The sequence below is a fragment of the Nycticebus coucang genome, chromosome 12 (assembly GCF_027406575.1).
Source record: "Nycticebus coucang isolate mNycCou1 chromosome 12, mNycCou1.pri, whole genome shotgun sequence".
NCBI lineage: Eukaryota > Metazoa > Chordata > Mammalia > Primates > Lorisidae > Nycticebus > Nycticebus coucang.
Genome location: NC_069791.1, coordinates 16496166 through 16517015, shown reverse-complemented (window position 1 = coordinate 16517015; position 20850 = coordinate 16496166). Strand labels below are relative to the sequence as shown.

The 20850-nt window shown below is 44.5% G+C and overlaps 1 protein-coding gene across 5 annotated transcripts in view; it reads right to left on the bottom strand.

Annotated features, from left to right (window-relative positions):
• Nucleotides 1–10388, bottom strand: part of FMNL3 (formin like 3) — a 74162-nt gene extending 63774 nt beyond the window's left edge. For 4 of the 5 annotated variants that reach the window (XM_053555396.1, XM_053555397.1, XM_053555398.1 and 1 more), the window contains exon 1: nt 9982–10382. In XM_053555396.1, coding sequence (XP_053411371.1) covers nt 9982–10107 — 126 coding nt within the window. In that variant the 5' untranslated portion in view covers nt 10108–10382. Of the gene's footprint in view, nt 1–9981 lie in introns of all 5 variants that reach the window. The other variant, XM_053555395.1, reaches the window with a different exon arrangement.
• Nucleotides 10389–20850: the final 10462 nt, after the last annotated feature.

Here is a 20850-nt window from a genome sequence, read left to right as displayed (position 1 = left end):
AAGCACTACAAATTAAGGGTCTGGCTTCACTTTTACTGCTCTGGAAGCTTTATCCCCAACTATGACCCAGGACTACGGAGGTACAGATAAGTCAGAAGGCAATTTTAAGCAGGGGTGATTATCAGTATTTGGGGCTCAATCCATCTTTATGTGTGGGACTGACCCAAACACTATAGGATGCTTAACATTCCTGGCCCTCAGGCAGCTTACCATTCCCAGTCAGTATGATAACAAAAACATTCTTACTTATTTTCTAAAAACTTCTCCTAGGACAATACCTCCCTAATGAAAACCACTTTAACTTATGGAAACAGAGGTAGTATAGTGCATAATGTTTATATAATAAACATTTATTTATAAAACCTTTATAGATTAAAAATATTTTCATTGTGTTGTCTCCTATGAGTATCCTCAAAACCTAGTAGGGTATTATCCTCTCACATGTCATAAAGAATGAAACAGGCTGGGCAGCGCCTGTGGCTCAGTGAGTAGGGCGCTGGCCCCATATACCAAGGGTGGCAGGTTCAAACCCAGCCCCGGCCAAACTGCAACAAAAAATAGCCAGGTGTTGTGGCAGGCACCTGTAGTCCCAGCTACTCGGGAGGCTGAGGCAAGAGAATCACCTAGAAGTTGGAGGTTGCTGTGAGCTGTGATGACACTGCACTCTAACAAGGGCAACAAAGTTATCTCAAAAACAAAAAAAATTAAACAGGCTTAGAAAAGTAACAGATTTGCAAAGGTCATTCAGATGAAAAAAAGACTAACTAAACCAGGACCTAAGCCTTCTGATTCCAAAACCAATGAACTTTCAAACCACCTTGATTTGAATGTTAAAATCAGCTACTTCCTCCCAGAACAGATTTTTTTTTTTTTTTTTAAGTTTCATAGGATACACTAGGAAGACCTAGTGACTGGCTCCTCAACTCCCTTTAAATAAGTGGGCAAAAACAGAACAGAGTGTAAGTAGTTCTTAAAACAGAATAACTATCTCCTAAAGTATCCAAACATCAGGCTCATGCTCAGCTCTTCTGTGATAATCTCCATTCTGGATCTGAGTTCAGCTGAGCAAGTAGGGGAGAGAGAGTTCATGTTAATGTGTAAAGGACCCAGAGTCCCAAATCCAGCTCTGACCGTAACCCTGGATGAGAGTGGAAAGATGGTAAGAGATTGAGGGGAGGAAGAGATGAAGATAAAAATTTAATCATCACTGGTACCTCAGGGGTGTCCAACCAGCAGCCCACAGGCTTCATTTCACACAGATCGTTTGAGGGCTGTTTTGCTTATCTGTGGTGTTGGATATCATGAAAAGTATGCGCAGACCCTTTGTTTGTTCATCAGCTTTTAGTCAGTGTTTGTGTACTTAACGCATGGCCCAAGACAATGCTCCTTCCAGTATGAAGCAGAGAAGAAAAAAGGTTGGACGCCCCTGTTGAACTGGCAAACTTGCCATGTAAATAATTCTGTTAGACCCTCATGGTTCTGAACATTATTTAGAACATCCTTTAAGGACTTCAAAGTACCTTATAAACTAAGAAGAGCGTGCACAGTAGTAAAGCTAAGGGAAAGGAGGACAGTGTTCCCTCCAAAACCCCTGTCAACACTTACCGACCACTAAATCCCTATCCACTACTTTATTTTGAGGAAGACAGGAAAGGTAAGAGAACCTGGAAAAAAGAGAATTCGGAAAGAAAAAAAGAGAAGTAGAGAGAAGGCTGAGAGGTAAAGACAGTTAAGTCTCTCTAGGACAGAGAGGCAGCTTGACACTTCCATGTCTTTCTTGGGGGACTCACTCTTTCATGTGGAAGGAAAACAAGATATAAACACATAGCTTTGCCAAGGGAAGCAAAAGAAAAGAGACTGGAAATGGGAACTCAGGAATGGTAGCTGCCCAGATCAGATCTATTCTGGAATCCACTTTTCTTCTTCATGGATGACAACCTTAAACTCCCAATGTTCCCATCTTCTACTATGCAAAGAGGGAGCCCTGAAATACCCAGCAAGGAGCAGGAGAAAAGGAGGCTATGATGTGATGACAGTATCCTCTCTTTATCTTCAAAGAAAAAGGTCCTTTTCCTTCTCTAAAGTCATTTCTGAAATCAGACAAACCCCCACCCTCTCCCTGGCATTGCTGCAGCTTAGCTCAGACTTGGGAGAAACAAGCCTGGACTACCCAAGCAATCTTAGGGCCAGGGGACGATCTGTAGTCTCATTTCCTCTCCACTTTGGCTTATTTTTTCACTTTATTGAAGAATAGTTGTTTCCATCAAGACCAGTTCCTGTTCTCACCAGCTGTAGCAGTTGTTTCCCCACAGACAGTTATGAAGCACTGGTGTGGCCGCCACCTGGACTATCCCAGCTGCAGAACACAGACCAAACAAGTTCTGAGCTAAAGGGCTTTTTCAACCCGGACGGCAGGAAGAAAATAAGAAGAAGGAAGCAATTGTAAGAACTCCACAGTGGATACACTGGTATTCATTTTATTATTATTATAACCTTACATAATAGTTGTATACACTCTTTCATATGTGAAAAATCTTTTATAATGAAAAAGTGTGAAAAATGTATACATTTATTACATAGACATATATATATATAATAAATCCCCAACAGAGAGCACAGGACACAAATGAAAGATGACCAAAACACTTGTGATGAAATGTTCAGAGAAATGCAAAGTAAAGCAAGATATCACTTCTCTTAGCCAGGCATTGTGGTGGGTGCCTGTAGTCCCAGCTACTCAGGAGGCTGAGGCAAGAGAATCGCTTAAGTCCAAAGTTTGAGGTTGCTGTGAGCTGTGACACGTGGCACTCTACCGAGGGCAAATAGTAAGACTCTGTCTCAAAAAAAAGAACTATGCAGCCATGAAATCATGTTACTAAAGAATAAACAAATAAGAGAATGCTTTAAAAGGAAATGACCTTGTCTCTACAAAAAATTAGAAAAATTAGCCAGGCATGGTGGTGCCTGCCTGCAGTCCCAGCTACTCAGGTGGATGAAGCAGAAGGATTGCTTAAGGCCAGGAGTTCCAGGTTGCACTGAGTTATAACACCACTGTACCCTAGCAAAGGTGACAAAATGACCCCCTATCTCTAAAGTAAATGAAAAGTCAGTTTACAGGGACTATGCCTGTGGCTCAATGGGTAGGGTGCCAGTCCCATATACCGAGGGTGGCGGGTTCAAACCCACCCCGGCCAAACTGCAACAAAAAAATAGCCAGGCGTTGCAGCAGGCACCTGTAGTCCCAGCTACTTGGGAAGCTGAGGCAAGAGAATCCCTTAAGCCCAAGAGCTGGAGGTTGCTGTGAGCTGTGACGCCACAGCACTTTACCAAGGGCGACAAAGTAAGACTCTGTCTCTAAAAAACAAACAAAAAAAGTCAGTTTACAAAACAATATGCACAGTATGATGATCCTAATTGCTAAAATATACATATAAGTACCTTGAAAGTTAATAGATGATGAGATTACAGGTAATTTCAATTCTCTTCTTTATACTTTTCAGTAAATTCCAAATTTGCTTAATAAACATGTATTGTATTATTTTCATAATCAAGAGAAAAGAAGCTGCTCTCAATCATCTTTCCTCCCCTTAAGGACATTCACATAAATTATTCGGTTAAAAAGAATTAGAAATAAAAACACTTTATCCTACTATCTAGAAAGTTGAATTTTGGGTTTCTATCCTAAGTAAAACTCCAAATGTTGTATATCCAGATATTCATCACAGCATTGTTTACTACAATGGCAAACAGAAGCAAATAAACTGAGTGTCCAAAAAAGGTGTATGTTTAGGTAAACAATGGTACATTCATGTGATGGACCGTTGTACAAGCATTTTAAAATGCTTACAATTACTAGCCTGGGAAAACAAATGAAATAACAAAAGAATGGCTTGGTGTCTGTAGCTCAAGCGGCTAAGGCACCAGCCACATACACCAGAGCTGGTGGGATCGAATCCGGCCTGGGCCTGCCAAACAATGACAACTACAACCAAAAAATCGATGGGCGTTATGGTGGGTGCCTGTAGTCCCAGCTACTCAGGAGGCTGAGGCAAGAGAATCGCTTAAGCCCAGGAGTTGGAGGTTGCTGTGAGCTGTGACGCCACAGCACTCTACCCAGAGCAATAGCTTGAGGCTGTCTCAAAAAAGTTAAAAAAATAAAAATAACAAAAGAAAAAAACGGGCTAAAAAATATATATATTCTAGATATCACAACACTGTACAAAACTCTATGTAGAAGAAAAATACAAAAGGTTTTAAAACATACTGGCTGCATTTGGTAATGGAACTAGAGAAAATATAGATGCTTTTCTTCAATCCAAATCTTTGATCTTTTTTATTTTTATTTTTTTTGGAGACAGAGTTTCATTCTACTGCCCAGGCTAGAGTACCATGACATCAGCCTAGCTCACAGCAACCTCAAACTCCTAGGTTAAAACAATCCTGCTGTCTCAGCCTCCCAAACAGCTAGGACTACAGGCACCGGCCACAACATCCAGCTAATTTTTCTATTTTTATAGAGACAGGGTCTTGCTCTTACTCAGGCTGGTCTTGAACTCCTGAGCTCAAGCAATGCTCCCACTTTGGTCTCCCAGAATTCTAGAATTACAAACATAAGCCACTGTGGTTGGCCAATCTCCAATCTTCTCTTCTTTCTGAATTGTCTCATACTTTAAAAAATAAATAATTACTTTAAGAGAAAAAGAAAAAAAAAAAGCTGAATCTCTCTATGAGCAATGAAAACATTCCCAAATGACAGAGTCCACTCCATCAGTCCCTTCCTCAGATACACACCTTCCCCAGATTGAAACTGGGTGGTATCAAAAGGTCAAGGGAGGTAGCACCGATAGCTCAGTGGGTAGGGCGCTGGCCACATACACCGAGGCTGGCAGGTTCGATGGAGCCCAGCCAGGGCCTGTTAAACAACAATGACAACTGCAACAACAAAAAAAAATAGCCAGATGTTGTGGCAAGCGCCTGTAAGTCCCAGCTACTTGGGAGGCTGAGGCAAGAAAATCACTGAAGACCAAGAGTTTGAGGTTGCTGTGAGCTGTGACACCACGGTACTCTACCCAGAGCAACAATTTGAAACTCTGTCTCATAAAAAAGAAAAAAAAAGGTCAAGAGAATGAGACACCTCTCTGTGGCCTAGGGTCTCCTCTATGGGGGATTTGAACAAGAAGATTCCTCTGATTAGCTGATGCCAATGGTCCTTTCCCTCCTCCCAAAGTCTTATTTCAGCCTGAACTAATTCACCACAATCCCTAGGCTGGGAAAAAAATTTCCACCATGGCTATTTGGAACCTGATATTTATATAGTCCAAGTTTTTCCCAGCCCTTTTCTGTGTCAAAGAAGACCTCTCAAAGCCTCTTAGGCAACTAGCACCCAGGCCAGATCAATGCTACACTTTATAGCAAAACCCCAAGTCATCAGTCATCACCAGGGAAATAGGAGAGGTGGAGCTGCAACAGGGAAAGCCCCTGTCACACACCCTACCCTGACACCCTGAAAGCCTCTTTCTGAGGGATATCCAGGGCTTTTTCTGGCACCAAAACTTTTAGATTCAGTTTCAACTCTGTAATAAGTCAATAAAGATAAAAAATCAGGGTGCAAACCCAGAGAGCTATCCTTTCAAAGTCCTTAGAGCCCTCTGCTTTCTCTCTCAAAGAAACGTCCAGTACTGACCAGAATACTAGCTCCTACAACACAGACTCAGGATTTACTGGACCAGAGATTGGCTCTTCCAAACTTAGCAATACTTCACAGAATAGGAACTGCTGCTCAGACAAGAGGGTAAGGAAAGATCCCCAAAAACAGTGTAACATGTTTTTTTTTTTCACACCAGAACACTTGTAGAAAATAATACTATTTGTGTAGTATATGGGGTAAAAGCTGATCTTAGCCAGGTGGAACAAACTGGGGACCTTAGCTGGCCCTAGGAATAAGTGGATCAGTATCCCACCATACCAGTAGTGATGCCCTGGATAAAGGTACTGGACTGGGTTAGGACTCTTGGGATCAACGTCCTGAACAAATCACCTCGAGGCCTCAGACCTGGAGCTCTCTAACCTCAGCTGGAAGGCTGTGAGTCAGATTATGTATCTGTACCAGAAAGCTGGGAGCCTGTGATCTTGACTCAACATTAATACAACTTCCCCAGCTAAGGTGCTCTTCAGGGGGGTTTCCGTTTTACACTGGGACAGAGGAAGCCCTCATCTGACAGCAGCTGCCATATCCTGAGACTGAGTATACCAAGTGGGATAATTGGTTTCATCAGATTTCTGAACTTAAAACCCCTTTTTGGGGCTCAGCACCCATAGCACAGTGGTTACAGCACACCACATACACCAAGGGTGGCAGGTTCAAACCCAGCACAGGCCAGCTAAACAACAGCTAAAAAAAAAAATAGCCAGTCTTGGCGGGTGCCTGTAGTTCCAGCTACTTGGGAGGCTGAGGCAAGAGAATCGCGTAAGCCCAAGAGTTTGAGGTTGCTGTAAGCTGTGACACCACGACACTCTACCAAGGGTGACATAGTGAGACTCTGGGTCAAAAAAAAAAACAAGGGTGGCTCCTGTGGCTCAAAGAAGTAGGGTGCCAGCCCCATATGCTGGAGGTGGTGGGTTCAAACCCAGCTCCGGCCAAAAACTGCAAAAAAAAAAAACCCTTTTGGGAATACAAATGATCTCCAATCTGACTCTACTGAAAGGCAGAAACTTAAAAGCTGCCATTTGCTAAACATTTCTGCTAAGTATTTGACTTCAAATTTCACTAAATTCATACAAAAACTTTATGCTGTTACATGCTATTATTATCTGGATTTATATGAAGAAACTGGGACTCTAAGAGATTAAGTAACTTGCTTGAGGTCAAACACTTTTTTTTGCTTTTGAGACAGAGTCTCACTCTGTTACCCTCAGTAGAATGCCATGGCGTCACAGCTCACAGCAACCTCAAGCTCTAGGGCTTAGGTGATTCTTTTGCCTCAACCTTCTGAGTAACTGCAACTACAGGCACCCGCCACAATGCCTGGCTATTTTTTTGTTACAATTTGGCCAGGGCTGGGTTCAAACCTGCCACCCCTGGTACATGAGGCTGGTGCCCCACTCACTGAGCCATAGGCGCCGCCCAGGTCAAACACTTTTCTAACTGAAGTTAGAAATTAGAAACTCTGACTTAGAAGTCCTTACACTTAACCAGGACACTGGTATGCCACCTCAACAAACTCTTCAAACACCTTTTTAATAAACCAAACCATTTATAATGAAGCTGACAATGCCAAAAAGAAGAAGGTGAAGAGTAGCTAGTCTGTTTCATACCATCAAAAAAGAAGCTAATATATATTGAGTACCTACTGGGTACCAATTACCTTACATACATAAGTTCACCTAATTCCTACAATCTCACCAAGATAAGAATTATTAGCCCCATTTTACAGATGAGGAGATCTAGGTTCAGAGAAGTTAATAAACTTGCTAAGACAGTCTTTGCTTTTTCTACTACACTATGCTTCACCTGATGGTTCAGGAAATATACCTGAGCCTGTACTTGGGTCAAACATCTCACTGCCAGTACCATTCCTAATTTTATTTATTTATTTATTTATTTATTTTATAGTCTCACTTTGTTGCCCTTGGTAGAGTACTGTGGCTTCGTAACTCACAGCAACCTCAAACTCTTGGGCTCAAGCGATTCTCTTACCTCAGCCTCCCAAATAGCTGGGACCACAGGCACCCACCACAACGCCTGGCTATTTTTAGAGATGAGGTCTCCCTCTGGCTCAGGCTGGTCTCGAACCTGTAAGCTCAGGCAATCCACCCACCTTGGCCTCCCAGAGTGCTAGGATTACAGGCATGAGCCACTGCGCCTGGCATAAAGGCTAGTTTTAATAGAAAAGGTACTTTTCAGGAACAGCAGAAAAAAGGAACTTTTAAGAGCTCCCAGAGAAGAACTCAAATCCTTCCCCCAGAAAGCACAATTTCCCAGTATTGTAAAGTATTACTGGAGAGCCCTCCTCTCCCAAGACAGCACTAGCCCTGGCCTGCTCTCATGGCCTGTCCTCATGGCTTTTGTTTTGGTCTTGTTTCTGTGTGCTGGAGCTGCTGATGGAATCCAACCCTTCATCAGCAGCTCCGGCACACAGAAACAAGACCAAAACAAAAGCCATGAGAAAACAAATCAAAAGTTTATATAGAAAGGAAAGTTTGCAAGTGAGTGTTCCAGTCCTCTGTTGGACCTGGGCTCTCTGGGTACTCTGGTTAATAACCAGCATACTCCGTATGTTTTGTGGATATTAAGCCAAAAGTCTGCTGACCAAACAAACTGATTCAACCAAACTCTAATGAGGACATGATGGACTCTAGTTTTAGGCTCTCACAGTAAATGACCTAGCAACCTCTACCTAAGCAGACTTCCACCCATCCACCTCAAATCATCCCTTTCTCTCTAATTTCCATAGCTAACTCATGCCAGCTTACTGGGGGTTTTCACACCCCCACCAGAGTGCAGATTTCTTCCCACTCTTTTCCCCAACAGTTGAGCTCTTGTTCTCAAGGGCACTAAGTCCCAGTCTCTCCTCCTCAGCCTCCAAAATGGTCACAGCACATTAGTAATCACTGACTCACCCCATCCCCCTGAGGAAGCAGGGGGAAATGCAGAGGGCCACAGGATGTGTGGCCCAGATCTCTTTGGCCCTTAGCAGAGCTGGCAGGCAGAGCCGTCATCGATGACGTTGCTTACCCTTTGGAACACTGTGTGGACCCTCTGAGCCAACTCTAGTGCCAGTGGGCTGATGTCAGCCTCTCTACCATTGCAGAGGCCAGGATCTCTAGACAGCTCCACTGTTGCCAAGAGATCTAATCTCCCTATTCCAAGGCAGATGAAATCCAATAAGGCTGCTAAGTCCACAACTTATCCCTGGCCACAGGCAAAGGCAAAGATGACCATGCTAACAATAATGCCAGAATTATTACCATCTCTTAAAGAGTTCTTTGGCCAACTGACAACTATTTCCCCAAGTTTCTCAAAGATTTACCTTTGTGAGCAAATGGTGTCTTTCTCCAAAACTTCATTTTCAGCTCCAACATAGTCTCTGGCTCCATCCCAGTGACACCTGGTCAGAACCTCTCTATTCACAGAGCCAGTGACATCAATGTGCAATTCCAAAACCAAAGGAGAATCCCAAAGTCAACTCTAAAAACCCATCTACACAGACCATTACGGAACTTACAAAAAAACTAAAAAGAAGCACGTGCAAAAGAATACAAACTAGGCACTAGGACTTAACATGAAAAGTTGGAGAAGGCGGTATGGTTTGTGTACTGTTTCACTTGGAAAAACACCCCACATGCTCAGCCTTTTAGGCAAATCCACTATAACTTAGGAGAATGCCTGCAGGCCATTCTGAAAATAAGTAGAATGGCACAACTCTTTATTCCGCGCTCTTCAAGAGCTGCCAGCCCCCTCTCCATTCCCTCTCTGCCCCCAGACATCTGGTCTGGGCTGGGAATAGGACCCACTCCCTGGGAAGCCTCCATGTTGGCACGACAGGCCGTCTCCCCACGCAGAGCTCGGAGCAGTCTGACTTGGGCTGAGGAGTGAGCCAGCCCCTAGCTTCTGAATTCCCCCACCAGCGAGAGGTTCAGGAATGAGAATTATAGTGACTGAGGGACTGACGAGGAAGTGGGGAGAAGAGAGGAAAGCACCGCACAAGGGGGAAGGAGGAGGGAGAAGTCTGGATCCCAGGGCCGTCCCGGGTTGGGGACCCCTCCTCCTAAGCGTCCAGCAATTGGGCGCCCCAAGGACCGTAACGGTGCAGTCCGGGCCGAACAGCAACCAAGAGGTTCCCAGTAAGACAGTGGAGGCCAGGATCTGACGGGGCCCTGACTGAAAGGGTGGGCGGGACCCGGACCCAGCACAAAGTCCCACCCGGGACGTCGGGACATGAGGGGCGGTAGGAGGGGGTAGGGGGTAGGCTCGGCTCTCACCAGCACCAGGGCGAACCTCTCCTCCAGCTCACAGGGCTCAGGCATCGGCATCTTGCCGGGCGGCAGCAGCAGCGGGACAGAGGGAGGCTCTGCCGGGCCCCCCTCGGTGCTCTCCAGGTTGCCCATCGCGGCGGGGCCCCCTCGGGGGCCTCAGCCCCCTACCTCCACTCCCGGGGGCCTTGGGCTCGGCCGCTCAGACCAGGCTCCTCCCTCAGCGCTGGCTCCCCAGTCCCGACTCCTGTCTCGTGGGGGGCGCCGGGGATTCCTTGGAGTCCCGCCCGAGGCGCGAAGCGAGGGCTGAGGCACTGCAGCGGACAGGAGCACCGAAGCGACACAGACGGCGGTAGCCAGGTCTAGCTCACACCAGCCGCCTCGCCGCTGTCGGCGCACAGCCCGGGCGCTGCCCCTCCCCGCCCCCCGCGCCCTTTCCCTTCCCCCCACCCCCCACCTCGCTTCCTCCCACCCACTCCGGGCTGGGACTCCGGCTTCCCCCGCGAGCGCCGACTGCAGCCCGCGCGCCTTGCTCCCCATTCATGCAGGTCCCGCCTCCCGCCCACAGGCCTCCCGGCGGCGTGCCCCGCCCCGCCTGCGCTCGATTGACGGCCACGCCTGCTAATCACAGCTCCTCTCGCCCTCGGCGGCCTTGAGCCTGGCGCGGAGCGCACCCTGGTGGCCTCGGCGGGCATCGAGTAGCCGCTGTTGGCGGACGTGAGGTGCTGGCCCGGACACCCGGGAAGTGGACACGGCTGCCCTTTTTCACAAGGAGCTCATAATGTGTACAAACAAGTGAAGTAGAAGGCACAGTGTAGGAAGTTAACTACAAGAGAAGTAGAAGTACTAGGATACTCAGAAAAGGGGATCCTAACATCTGTTAAGAGTCATCAGGAGGGAGATCATATTTGAGATGGGCTTGGAGAGTTGAGGAGGACCTTAACTGACAGAGACAGGTGAGAAGGCATTGAGGAGGCGAGAACCTTAACAATGTTCAGAGACTCAGCTGGCTGGGTGTGCAAATGGAGAGGCAGGAGGATGCTGTTCTGGGCTCAGTGTGTTGGTAGCACATCACTGATGATGCGTTGGTTATCTGTTGATTGTCCCAGTCTAGCCTCCATCCCTCTTCTTTCTTTTAGGGAACCAAGTGAAGCCGAACTTCACTCCCATTCCACCAGGTCTGGTTAGTCACAACATTTTCCTTCTCTACCCTCAGACCCTGTTTTAGGGTTTGCCATTTGACCCAAGCCCCGTCTGTAACACTCATATCCGAGGCTTTCACTGGAACAATCTGGAAAGAAGCATTCTCTTTTCATTTGTGCTGCTGAATCGTTAAAATGTAAGCCTATAGGCCCGGCATGGTGGCACTCACCTACTTGGGAGGCTGAGGTAGGCGGATCATTTGTGCCCAGGAGTTTGAGGTTGCTGTGAGCTAGGCTGAGGACACAGCACTCTAACCTGAGCAACAGAGTGAGACACTGTCTCAAAAAATATATGCATAAAAGAAAAGTAAGCCTACAGCTATTGGTGGCTGTCTTATCCATCACCCATCGCACATTAAGCCTGCTTGAGAATGAAGCCAATGCAGAGGAAAGGAAAGAGACAAAATTCTAATGGTATCTTGAGAACCTGGATCTAACCATGCCTGAAGTTATCACCCAGACTTTTCATCCATTTATTCAACAAATATTTATTGGAAAGCCCATTATTTGTCAGATACTATACTGGGCTACATCTGTGAACAAACATGACAGACATTTTGCCCTCTTGGAATTTTTTTTTTCTTTTTTTTTTTTTTTTGCAGTTTCTTTTTTTGCAGTTTTTTGGCCGGCGCTGGGTTTGAACCCACCACCTCCGGTATATGGGGCCGGCGCCCTACCGGCTTGCCATTTGACCCAAGCCCCGTCTGTAACACTCATATCCGAGGCTTTCACTGGAACAATCTGGAAAGAAGCATTCTCTTTTCATTTGTGCTGCTGAATCGTTAAAATGTAAGCCTATAGGCCCGGCATGGTGGCACTCACCTACTTGGGAGGCTGAGGTAGGCGGACCACAGGCGCCGCCCCAGTCCTCTTGGAATTTAATTCTTTGTAGCAGGAGAGGTAAACATAAGTAAAATTCATAGAGGTTAGTGAATTAGTATTAATAAAAATAAAACTGAAAGAGGATAGAGATGGAAGAGGGATTAAGATTTTAAATAGTATTATTAAGGAAGACCTCACTAATAAGACAGCATTTGAGCAATGAGCTGAAGGAAGTAAGGAAGTAAACCATGTGGGTATCTGGGGGAGAATTATCCAGACAGAGGGAATAGCAAGGCATCCTATGCCTGATGTGTTAGAGAAGTAAGGAGGCCAATGCGCTGGAGCGCAATGAGCAAGGAAGAGCAGCGAAATTGGTACCAAAGCCATATTATGTAGGGCCCTTAGGCTAGTGTAGGGACTTTAATTTTTTTAAAGCAGGATAGGTAGCCATTGGAGAATTTTGAACAGAGTGATGTGATCTAACTTATGTTTTGTTTTGTTGTTTCGTTGTGTCACTTTGTCGCCCTCGGTAGAGTGCCGAGGCATTACAGCTCACAGCAACCTCAACCTCCAGCTCTTGGGCTTAGGTGATTCTCTTGCCTCAGCCTCCTGAGTAGCTGGGACTACAGGCGCCCACCACAACACCCAGCTATTTTTTTGTTGCAGTTTGGCGGGGGCCAGGTTTGAACCCACCACCCTCAGTATATGGGGCCGGCGTCCTACTCACTGAGCCACAGGCACCACGCCTAACTTATGTGTTATAACAAGATCATTCTGGCTCTTGCACTGAAAAAAAACTGAACAGATGTATAGACAGGGAGACCAGTTAGCAGGCTATTATTATAATTTAGGTGAGAGATGACAGTGGCTAGAACCAGGGTGGTAGTTGTACGGGTAGAGAAAAAAAGTCAATGGATTTGAAAGTAGAGCCAATAGAATGTATTGACAGTTGGAATGTGAAGGATAAATGAAAAATAACTCCGAAGTATTTGACTTGAGCAATTGGAAGGGTGGGGTTTTCATTAATGGAACTGGAGTTGATTATAAGGGGTATAGTTTTGGTGAGGGGGATTGGAAAGGAAGATCAGGAACAGGGTTTTGACCATGTTAAGTTTGATTTGCCTATTGGACAGTCCAATAGACGTATCCACTAGGATACATATTAGGCATATGAGTCTGGAGAGGTTAGTGATTAGTATTAATAAAAATAAAACTGCGCTGGCCCCATATGCTGGAGGTGGCGGGTTCAAACCCAGCCCCAGCCAAAAACTGCCAAAAAAATAAATAAATAAATAAAACTGAAAGAGGATAGCAATATAATGGCAATATAAATTTGGAAAAATATCAGCATATAGACGCTATTGAAGCTAATAAATTCTTTTTCTAAGTCAGTCTGCCTTGGGTTTCTGTTGTTTACAACCAAAAAGTGGAGTCCCTTATCTTTCCAGACCATTGAAACCCTGTCTCGTGAAGCTCAGCCTCTTGTAATCAGCTGGAAAAATCAATCATCTCATTTTTTTTTTTTTAAGAAAGAGTCTCATTATGTTGCCCTCAGTAGAGTGCTGCAGTGTCACAGCTCACAGCAACCTCTAACTCTTGGGCTCAAGTGATTCTCTTGCCTCAGCCTCCCAAGTAGCTGGGACTATAGGCACCTGCCACAATGCTTGGCTATTTTTTTGTTGTAGTTGTTATTGTTTCGCAGGCCTGGACCAGGGTCTAACCTACCAGCCCCAGTGTATATGGCCGGCACCCTAGCTGCTGAGCTACAGGTGCCGAACCAATCAATTCACATCTTACCCCCTCTTTTTCTTCCCATCCCCAACACCTAACACATACTCTTCCAACTTCTGTGGCAGACTGTTTTGGGCAGATGGTTATCACAAGACTGCAGACCTCTACTAACCAAAATTGAGAACTTAAGAGGGTAGATAATTCATCAGAGATGTTCAAGGAACATTTAGCAGAAAGAGGGACCCTGATAGGACAGCAAACAGCAGTGTATTCACTTTTGTGGGTCTCTTGGTGCCCAAACTTTCATTTTTGTTTTTGCTTGCCTCAAGCTTAACCACTGTATTTACATATTCTAGAGTTTTCTGGGGTCTGCTATATTACTGATTACTCCTTTCATTGTTAGTTTAAAATAAAACTGCATCCACCATCAATGCTATCTTGCTTTCTATAGTACAAAACTAAAACTTCTTAATTGGATATTCAAGGGTCTATATCATCTCCAAATTCTAACACCTTCAATCTACTTTTTCTACCTTATTAATCTCTAATCAAATCAGTTATTTGCCTCAGCTGGGAAGGTCCATCTCCAAGCATTAGTTGCTTATTCTTATGTCTTTAGCTTTGCTCTTTGTGGAAGACAGAATAATAGTTCCCCAAAGTGTCCATGTCCTAGGCTGGGGGCAGCAGCTCACGCCTGTAATCCTAGCACTCTGGGAGGCCAAGGCAGGTGGATTGCCTGAGCTCACAGCTTCAAGACTAGCCTGAGCAAGAGCGTGACTCATCTCTGAAAATAGCCGGCATTGTGGCAGCACCTATAGTCCCAGCTACTTGGGAGGCTGAGGCAAGAGAATCACTTGAGCCCAGGAGTTTGAGGTTGCTGTGAGCTGTGATACCATGGCACTTTACCAAGGGTGACAAAGTGAGACTCTGTCTCAAAAAAAAAAAAAAGCACCTATGTCCTAATCTCCAAAACCTGTGAATATGTTATCTTATATGGCAAAAGGGACTTTGCAGATGTGATTAAGTTAAGGATCTTAAAATAGGAAGATTAACCTGGATTATTCAAGTGAGCTCAATGTAATCACAAGAATTCTTTTAAGAGGGAAGCAGAAGGGCCAGGATGAGGGAGGGAAGTATGATGACAGAAACAGAGGTCGGGTGAAGTGGAGCCATGAGAGCCAAGGAATGCAGCAGTCTCTGGAAACTGAAAAAGTCAAGGAAACAGATTCTACTCTAGAGCCTCTAGAGAAGGAACATAGCTCTGCTGATACTTTAACTTTAGCCCTATAAGACCTATTTTCAGATTTCTAACCTCTAGAACTATAAAGTAATAAATGTATATTGTTTTAAACCCCTGTCTGGTAATTTGTTAGAGCAGCCATAGTAAACTAATACACTGTGTCCCTGATCTGGATTTCTCCTTCCATCTACTCAGACTATCCAGATCCCACTCTGCTCACTGCAATTTTTAGTTTTTAACAAAATGCAACAAACACATTGCTTATCACATATAAAACATCTGGCTAAATATCAATATGTAGAGAAATAATGCAAGATACAAAGATGAACAAGGGACACCCTCCACCCTCGTCTTCAAAAGAGCTCAAAGTCTAGGGCAGGGGAGGCCACATAGAGAAGAAGTGGGGTCGGGACCAAATTTGAAGACACCAGGTAAGATCATTGGTGTTATATTTGTAGGTACTGGCTTTTAAATTCCATTCTGGAGTTTTTCCAAATTCAAATGGGCATGACTTTTATTTTCTCTGTATCCATTTGGAACTAAATTCAACAACATTTACTGAGGGCCTACTACATACAAGTCACTCTGCTAGTGCTAGGTGCCATGGAAGATGTGTAGATATGTAACTCCTGGTTCCTTTACTGCCTTGTGCTGTTCAGTTTTTGTCTGTGTCTTGTCTGGACAGTGCAGTTTATTTGTTTGTTTATGTAAGTAATATGTATTCAATACCTCCTTTGTTTCAAGCACTAAGAAAGATCCAGCAATGAATAGTTGACTTTCTTCCAGGTGCTTACAATCTAGTAGGAATCTAGTAGGCTCTCAAACTGATGTTTACAAAATAGTGTGATAAGTGTTGTAACACAGGGATGTACAAAGTGCTGCTGAGAAAACTGAGAACACATCTATAAAAGAAGGCTTTGGGGAGTAGGTGACCCTGAAGCCGGGGCTTAAGGATGAATAGATATGCCAGATGGAAAAGAGAGAACAGAGTGATGATAAGGCGATGATAAGCTTGATTAGGAGGGGGAAAATGCATTCTGGGAGGGGGGAACAAAGCAGGTGAAAATGAAGCACTGTGAGTATGTGGAATGTCTCAGCAATGGTAAGAAATCCAGTGAGGCTGAAGTGTTGGTGTGGAGAGGATTTAAAGCTAGAAAAGCAAGTCTAAAGATGCTCAAGAAGAGCTTTGTGCTCAGCTGAGGACTTTGCCTTTTATTCTATAGATAATTCTATGTCCTAGACAGTTTTCAAGTAAGCTCTTTGGAAAGATTCCTTTAGGAGCATTTGAGAATATGGAGAAGTCTACAGAAATTATAGGGGGCGGCACCTGTGGCTCAAAGGGATAGGCACCGGCCCCATGTGCTGGAGGTGTGGGTTCAAACCCAGCCCTGGCCAAAAACTGCAAAAAACAAACAAACAAAAAAAAAAAAAACAAAGAAATTATATGGAGAAGATAGGAGCCTGAACCAAATCAGGGAAGGGGATGAAAAGAAGTGAAGTTGGAGAAGGACATATACCAAGACAGAATCAACCGGAGAAGATAGGAGCCTGAACCAAATCAGGGAAGGGGATGAAAAGAAGTGAAGTTGGAGAAGGACATATACCAAGACAGAATCAACCAGACTTAGTAGCCTATTAGATAATAATAGTGACTGATATTTTTATAGTGTTTTTAAATTTTCAGTATTTTGTCATAATCATTGTCTGATTTGATCTTAACAGCTTGGGGAGACATATTATCATTATCCTCATTTTATTTTATTTTATATTTATTTATTTATTTGACAGAGTCTCACTTTGTCACCCTCAGTAGAGTGCTGTAGCATCACAGCTTACAGCAACTTCAAACTCCTGGGCTTAAGCAATTCTCTTGCATCAGCCTCCAGAGTAGCTGGGACCTAGGCGCCCACCACAACATCCTGCTATTTTTTTTTTTTTTTTGTAGAGACAGAGTCTCACTTTATGGCCCTCGGTAGAGTGCCGTGGCCTCACACAGCTCACAGCAACCTCCAAATCCTGGGCCTAAGCGATTCTCTTGCCTCAGCCTCCCAAGTAGCTGGGACTACAGGCGCCCGCCACAACACCTGGCTATTTTTTTGGTTGCAGTTTGGCCGGGGCCGGGCTTGAACCCATCACCCTCGGTATATGGGGCTGGCGCCCCACCGACTGAGCCACAGGCGCTGCCCACATCCTGCTATTTTTTAGAGACGACGTCTTGCTCTGGCTCAGGCTGGTCTCAAACCCATGAGCTCAGGCAATCCACCTGCCTCAGCCTCCCAAGGATTACAGGCATGAGCCACTTGCCCAGCTCTATCCTCATTTTATAGATGAGTAAACAGACTAGTAATATGACCAAGGCCATTGAACCAATCAATGGTATCCCTGTCACTGACTTGAGGGTTTGCTTCAGAATCCCAGCCTATTCTGATTCTCTTGTAAGAAGTAAGGAAGTAAAGAAAACCGAGGAAAAATTAAGGCCAGCTCAAGGATATTCTACCCTTTGTCTTGAAGAAAGCCCAGAATCTCTCTTAGTTTAACTGCTTCCCTACTGACAGCACTTTCAAACTCCTGCCTCCACCCTCACCCTCCACATCAAGGAAGCTCCTACTATCCTAGCTCTCTCCCTTTACACCTCCTCTCTCCATCTCTTTTGTAGAAAGAGGTGGGGGAAATGCTAAATAATATTTAAGAGTTTTATTTAATAATTTGCCCTATTGCAGATAAAATGCTTTTCCTCTTCTTGTCTGCTGGTTCATTCCTACTGATCCATTAAAATCAAGCTTCAAGGTCAAGGTCACCTTTTTCATGACTTCTCTTATTGAACTCATCTCTGTGAACACAGTATTCAAACACATCTATCCTCATACTATGAACTCATCTGATTGTATAAGCTCCTTTAGGGCAGCTTCCCAGTGCTTAGCTATAGCATGGCCCACCTCATGTCTGCTAACATGTTTATTGAGCAAATAAATAAATGACTTCCCGCATTCCTCCCACGTGATGGGAGACCTTTTATTCTTTCATTCCTCCCAGATACATCCTGGGTATTAGGATTCAGAACAGGAAACAGAAATCCCTCAAATATTTTAAGGATACAAGGAAATTAAGTGCTTACAAAATCCTTTGGAAGATCTAGAGAAGGAGGGGGGAGAAGGGAATGGGTCAGTTCCCACCCAATGGGTACATTGCATACTTTCTGGGTCAGGGGCACAAATATAACTTCAACTTAAAATATACAAAAGCAAACTATATAATCAAATCATGTATACCCCCGTAATTTTTCTGAAATTTTTTTCCAAAGAATTAAATTAACAAGTACAACAATAACAAAAGTCTAGAGGAGACAACTCTGGGCTGAAACTCTAGGATTGACTACCAGAACACGGTAGAAGTGCTCCACCAGGGAAGCTGCTTCCTTTGCCATAGTCAGGGACGGTGAAGTACCTGGAAGTTTCTACAAATGACTGAGTTTAAGAATAAGTTGCTTTGCTGGGTGTGGTGGTTCACGCCTATAACCCCAACACTTTGGGAGACCAAGGTGGGAGGATTGCTTAAGTCAAGAGTTCTAGACAAGCCTGGTAATAGTAAGGCCCTGTCTATACAAAAAAAAAAAAAAAAATTAGAAAAATTAGCCAGATGTGGTGGTGGGCACTTGTAGTCTCAGCTACGTAGGAGGCTGAGGCAGGAGGATCACCTGAGGTTAGGAGTTCAAAAGCAGCCTGGGCAACATAGCAAGACCCAGTCTCTACAAAAATTTATTAAATTTGCCAGGTGTGGTGGTGCACACCTGTTGTCCAGCTATTCAGGAAGCTGAGGCAGGAGTTTGAAGTGGTAGTGAGCTATGATTGCATCCCTGCACTTCAGCTTGGGCAAGACCATCTCAAAGAAAAAAAAAAAAAGAATAAGTGGCTGCAGCTGCAATCCAGGAATCTGGCAGCTATATCAGGACATTACCACTGCTATTCTGATGCAACCATCCCTTAATATTTGCAAAGCTGTAGACATCACAGGATCACTGCTATAGAAATATGCCGCTTGTCCACAACCTTGCTTGCCAGGCAAAATAGGCAAAGCAGCAGGATGATGGATGGTCTTTGTCTCATTTCTGCATTCTAAATCTCATCCAAGTACATATGACTGGCTGCAAGGTATTCTGAGAAAAATCCTTAGTTTTTCAGCCTCTTCAGTTTAGGCAAGTATACTAGGAGGAAATGGGAATGCATGCTGAATGCTAATCAACTATATCCACAACACTGCTTATCTGAAAATCTACCCACTGTCCCCCTATCTGCGAGTGCATCTCTTCCTGCACCTAGACTCTTTGTCGCTGGTTTAGTCTTTGGTTCTGGCTCTTAATTTGCTCTTTCAGAATACTGTGTGACCAGTTTTGTGACCTAGGGTAGGCGAAATTCTTAGCTATGATTGCAAAAGTACAATCTGTAAAGTAACAATTGATATATTGGACCTCATCAGAATTAAAAACTAGGGCGGCGCCTGTGGCTCAGTAGGGGTAGGGCATGGGCCCCATATATCAAGGGTGGTGGGTTCAAACGCAGCCCCAGCCAAACTGCAACAACAACAACAACAACATAGCCAGGCATTCTGGCAGGAGCCTGTAGTCCCAGCCTCTTGGGAGGCTTAGGCAAGAGAATCGCTTAAGTCCAAGAGTTTGAGGTGGCTGGTGAGCTATGATGCCATGGCACTCTACTGATGGCAACATAGTGAGACTGTCTCAAAAAAAAAACAACAAAAAATACCCACCTCTCATTATTTACTCCTGTTTTCTTATAATCCATTTGCCATAAAATTTTTAAAAATTTCTTTTAGAGACAGGGTCTTGCTTTGTTGCCCAGGCTGGTCTTGAACTTCTCCCGCCTCCTGTGTAGCTGGGATTATAGATGTAAGCCATTACTCCTAGCCAAATCCTAAATCCATTTTTTTTTTTTTGAGACAGAGTCTCACTATGTCACCCTCAGTAGAGTACTGTGGCATCACAGCTCACAGCAACCTCCAACTCTTGGGCTTAAGCAATTCTCTTACCTCAGCCTCCCAAGTAGCTGAGACTACAGGCGCCCACCACAACACCTAGCTATTTTTTGTTGCAGTTGTTTAGCTGGCCCCGGTCGGGTTCGAACCCGCCACCTTCTGTGTATGTGGCTGGTGCCGTAACCACTGTACTATGGCCTCTGAGCCCAAATCCTAAATCTTAACAAGAGCATTAAATATTCACATACATTTATAGGTGGTGGTGTGGATTTTAATGTATTTTATTTCCATTAGCTGCTTGTTCTTATACTTACTGGGCAGAATAAGGTCAGTGGGTTTGAGAAGAGAAGGAAAGCTATAAAAGCAGACAAGGAAAGGTGTGAGATACAGAAATGACCTCAGGAAAGCCATGTTTATCACTATGTGTTGGGGAGCCACACTGGTCTCCCTAAGATTAACCCATTCCCAAATTGCCCCCATCTTTTTCTCCTGTCCATCCTTGCCCTATTTTGAGGAATTCAACCTTTTTTTAAAATTAATATTTCCTCTTTAACTCTGCCACACCCTCCTCCCTGACTCCCAGGAAGCAGATCTATTGCTATCTTTTCACCTTTCTCTTCTCTTTCTTCTACTCTCCCCTAGCCCTTAAAGTATTAGTACCATTTTAAAAATATATAGATAAGTAGAGAGTTTATTTGGGCTAAGTTTAAAGACTGCAACCGAGGAATATAGAGTTCAGTTTCCCTGAATATATGCTCCCAAATACCATTTTCTTTTAAATGTTTTATTTTTAAAAAACCATAAAACCTGGGTGGCGCCTGTGGCTCAGTCGGTAAGGCGCCAGCCCCATATATCGAGGGTGGCGGGTTCAAACCCGGCCCCGGCCGAACTGCAACC